General features: G+C 26.8%; 1 protein-coding gene across 9 annotated transcripts in view; it reads right to left on the bottom strand.

The window, feature by feature from the left end:
* Positions 1 to 4,949, bottom strand: part of LOC100158704 (kelch-like protein 3) — a 255,214-nt gene that overhangs the window by 10,286 nt on the left and 239,979 nt on the right. The window contains exons 1-5 of one of the 9 annotated variants that reach the window (XM_029486638.1): positions 4,702 to 4,935; positions 4,528 to 4,634; positions 4,038 to 4,165; positions 3,797 to 3,972; positions 3,614 to 3,710 (exon numbers count right to left, since the gene is read on the bottom strand). The exons of the other annotated variants lie outside the window; for them this stretch is intronic. Coding sequence (XP_029342498.1) covers positions 3,614 to 3,710; positions 3,797 to 3,972; positions 4,038 to 4,165; positions 4,528 to 4,634; positions 4,702 to 4,835 — 642 coding nt within the window. The 5' untranslated portion in view covers positions 4,836 to 4,935. Of the gene's footprint in view, positions 1 to 3,613; positions 3,711 to 3,796; positions 3,973 to 4,037; positions 4,166 to 4,527; positions 4,635 to 4,701; positions 4,936 to 4,949 lie in introns of those variants that run through there. 9 annotated transcript variants of the gene reach the window in all.

Genomic DNA, 4,949 nt, shown 5'->3' with positions numbered 1-4,949 from the left:
AAATTATAAATAAAGAAATAATATAAATATTCACCGCATATAAACGATTATTGACTACACCAATACCCAAATTACATCTTTTAGTAGACATACTAGCTACCAACCTCCATTTTTGATTACTGACATCAAATACCTCCACACTATTTAAAGCCCTGTTGCCATCATATCCTCCTACCTATAATTAAAAAATAATGTCTACTAATATTATAAAATAATTAAAATATTGGGTTAACTTACTGCATATATACAATCATCCAATACACCAACTCCCAATAGCTCTCTTCCAACTACCATGTCGGCCATTGGAACCCAAGAGGGTGATTGTGAAGATACATCAAGCATACTAACAGATTGTGAATATGAATAATTCACACCTCCTACAGCAAAAACAAACTGATCTCTAATTACACCTAGACCAGCTTTCTGACGGCCATCATTCATCCCTGGTGCTTTCTCACGTAGTTTGGTTGCTGGGTCATACCATTCTGTATAGCACATTGGCGGTGTATCAGACTCGCTGAACATTAAAATAACCTGAAATAATTAAAAGGACGAAATAATTGTGAAGATAAATTTAACAAAACAAAATCATACTTTATGTGAGTCACCAAACTGCCTGGGCTTACAACGAATTGTTTGTGGAATGGTGAAATATTGTACTGATTTTTGTAGATTGAAATGGTATGCTTCAATTACAAAATCTTTACCTAAAAATATTATAATAACAATTAATGAAATAAATAAATTTATAATGAATGCATATTTATGAAAATAACAAACATTTAGGATTATTCTTTAGAAGAGGTTCGTTTACTATATTTAATAATATATCAGGTCTAGATGTTATTGTTGTGCAAACGCACGTGTTCCATTAATTCTGTCAAAAAGTCTTTTCTCTGATCCAAATCTTTTTTTACCCATTTAATAACACTTTCAAATACCTAAAAAAATAAAATAAAATTTTAATTTAATGTCTCAAAACTTAAACATTTAAGATCATTGGCGTTTCTATCTAAATATTCCAAAATTAACATAATATTTATTTGTTAAACCACCCATTAATGTATTATTGGGTCATAAATATATAATAAATATATATATATTTAACAAGCTAAAGAATATTTATTAGATTTTTACGGTATTAAATCTATTTTTATTAATGTCAATACTTTAATAACTTTCTATGTGCCTATTATTATTAAATTATTTGTAATGATTTTTATAGGTGGTTTTATCATATTTATTATATATTATTTTTTATTTATAAATACAATTTAAGCACGTGAAGAGGTATAGCAGAAAGTTCATATTTGGGCTCGAATTTAATCGGATCGCCTTTATTAAATGTGGGTTAAGTGGATCTAACACAAATTTTTGAATAGCAAATTGATACTTTGTACAATATTATACCTCGATTACAACAAATAGAGGTACCTATGCTATAGTATGTTAAAATTTATCTGGCTAATGGTGAAAAATGTACTGGTCTATTCTATTTTTCGGTTTATCTGCAGGTAGTAGTATTCTGTACATCCCTGTGGCTACCGATTACTGTTAAATATGTTTAAATGTGTGAAACATAAATAGTATTCGGATTTATAGTTGTTGGTAATCGGTACAAAACGGCAGATACAAATCTTCACGATAAAAACAAAAAGATAAAACAATAAAATTATAATTTTAAAGGTACACAACAACAACAATATATTGTAATTGATATCAGCGTTATATCATAGAATATTCCCAATTATTTGTTTCAAATTTTTATTATTGCCAATAATGACAAATGTTATGTCTTATGATTAGAGCGCGGATATTTAGGTTTTTAAATATTTTAGAATATATTATATTATTGTTTCTAAAACATCATGTATATTCAAATAACTTAGCTGTCACCAAAGGGCATGCAAGTTATGTATTGTTTTTATTAAAATATTTTGTTTTTTTATATATAAAGATTTCATTATATAATAATTATTTCATTATCATTTCACATATCATTATACCTATGTATGAATTGTTTTAATTTTTTAATATTTAAATAATTTACCTGTTACCTACCAAAAGAATGATAGTGTATACTGTATAACTATAAAGTTATATTTTGTTTTTATTGAATTATTTTGAAAAAAAAAATCATATTATTTGTATATTTAAAATTATAAAGCATATTTAGAGAATATTTTAGGGTTTTTTTTAGAGCATATTAGCATCATATTTCAAGCTTTTAAGAACCTAAAAATCCGCGCTCTACTCATGATCATCATTTTCACATTATTGCGAAAAAAACTGATTTTGTGATTTTTTATTTAAAAGAATATTTAAGGGGGGATACATATACCAAATTTCTTAGCAGCTATAACATATTCTATACTGGAGAATATGAGAGTGCTGTAAAAATTTACCAGGTAAATTTTTTTTACCCCAAAAAATAGTAAATACAAATATAATAATTATTATACTAATCATATTTTTTATTGACACTGTACATAAGTAATAACTATGATAGCCAATAGGTAGTTAAATGTAAATAAATATAAATTGTTTGACTTTTAAACATATCAAAAAATAATTTTGATATTTTCATTGTAATTATGTATTAATTTTATTGTATTATGAATATTCATAATATATACCGATACAGAAAAATAGATTCATTTTTAGTTCTTTATTGTTATTATTAGAAAGAACTAATATATTTCGTCGCCCTCGTGCCAAAAGTGACCAAGTGTTTTTTTTTATAGTTTTGAGTAATGTCACTTTTAAAGTTGAGCACTTATTTAAAAATCGAGAATTTAAAATGTTAGTCAAAATGAATTGTTCAGTGGTTCCTAAACTAATAAAGATATCACTTGGTCACTTTTTTCGTATATTAATAGGGACAAAATAAGACATTTAAACATGTTATTTCACTTGGTCACTTTTGGCACGAGGGCGACGATTTGTCAAGAATACAACAATAGAAATAACAATTGTATTTAGTATTTACTGCTAAAAAAAATGGCTTTATGAAATTTTGTGATTTTTATTTAAAAGAATATTTAAGTAGGGATAGATATACCAAATTTCTTAGCAGGTATAGCATATTATATTATACTAGAGAATATGAGAATGCTGTAAAAATTCACCAGGTAAATGATTTTTTACCTCAAAAAATGTTGTGTGGCCTCTCTAATCAAATGCAATGAAAAGTGCCTATCACGAATTTCAAAAAAATATCTCTTTTATAAACTACTGACAGTAAATACAAATACATTAATTATTATACTAAGAATATTTTCTATTTTCTAATGATATTGTACGCAAGTAATAGCCAATAAGTAGTTAAAAGTAAATAAATATAAATTTTTTGAATTTTGAACATAAAAATAAAGCAAATGCTGTGTTAATTTTGATACATTAAAGCAGTAGCAGTAAAGCTTATTTTTCTATAACTCTGCAATATCTATACTCATTTAACAATAATTATTTATAAACTTAATTCACAGGATAACAATTTTTTATTGTATGACTGTTCAAGAATATTCAATGAAAAAGTCATATATTTATATGTAAGCTCTTTGTGTTTAGTTGACATCCCATACAATAATTACCAACATTGCAGTTTACATACTTTTTCTTCATTTGGAACAGCAAGGTCATTCCATGAGATAATCTTAACCACATCTTCGAAAGATAATGATAGAAACTCATCACTTTTAACCACTTCCCTGAAAATAATTGTCATTCGTCATTATAAGTATAGACAATTTATAACTGAATAATATATTAAAGAATAAAATTAATTAAATCATACAGAAACTGTTTTTTTATTAATGTTTCAGAACTCGCTAACAATTCCGTACAGTTATGTAAACGAGCGAACGCTCTGATACCAAAACAGTTTGATGCATCCAACTGTTTTTGTAAAAACTCAATACATGCACCATTTACGAACTTCAGCTGTAAGAGGTTTGAAGCTGGTAATAAACCCTTGAAAAATCAACAATAATACATTTAACATAATGTTTTATTTAAAATCAAGTTTTGAGTTATACCTGTACATTTTCTTTTGTGACTATAATTTCGCCCGTATAAATATAATCCACTAATAGTTGTAATACGGTAGAATCTAATTTCCTTATATTAACGGTGTTGTTGCCGGTTTTACAAATTTTTCGAGATTCTATACAATTTGAAAATATATTTTATATTTTAGTTGCGACCTGTAATAATACTTTTCCACTAAACTACTGCCCGATTTCTATAGAGAAGGAGACGAGGGGGGTTAAAGGGGTGTATTATATTAACAAAAATGACTTAACAGAAAAATCTCTCAAGCCTCGTTGATATGTCAATTTTGAAAATTGGGCTTTAATTTGACCTGCAAAATGTTCTCTTCTTTTATATAAAAATAATGAAATCTGACTAGTATATGCGGATGGCGTGGCGAGAATATTTCATGTAAGTTATGTTTTTGTACCAAAAAAGTGACGGCTCTTACGCCCTTAACAATAATATAATTAATGCTCTCATCAAAATAATTACTGAACATTTCACGGAAATATGGACTAGCAGCCATTAAAACATTTTTATGACCAAACGTTGCACATCCATCATCAGTTTCAAATCTAATATCACACAAAACTTCATTTCTAAAAAAAAAAAAGTATTAGATACTGATGTTTATTTAAAAAGAAGGTATAATCACTGTCAACATACTTTCGCAGAGATTGTAAGTCTTCCAGTATTCTGACTGAGTGAGAGTTATTTCTAAAATTTTTTGGTTCACATTCTTTGGATGTCAGATCTTGCTTTGGATCACTTTCAAATGATGAAGTCTGTAAGGCGTCCATTTCTATTACTGAAATAACACCTTTAAAATTATTTTAAAATTGTGATACATTTTTACATCATCATTAAATCTTATAATAGGTACATTGTACAACTACATCTTAGTAGGTACTGAA

The sequence above is a fragment of the Acyrthosiphon pisum genome, chromosome A1 (genome assembly GCF_005508785.2).
Source record: "Acyrthosiphon pisum isolate AL4f chromosome A1, pea_aphid_22Mar2018_4r6ur, whole genome shotgun sequence".
In the NCBI taxonomy this organism is placed as follows: Eukaryota; Metazoa; Arthropoda; class Insecta; order Hemiptera; family Aphididae; genus Acyrthosiphon; species Acyrthosiphon pisum.
The sequence above is the reverse complement of the archived record's forward strand: the minus strand, read 5'-3'. Positions and strand labels throughout refer to the sequence as shown.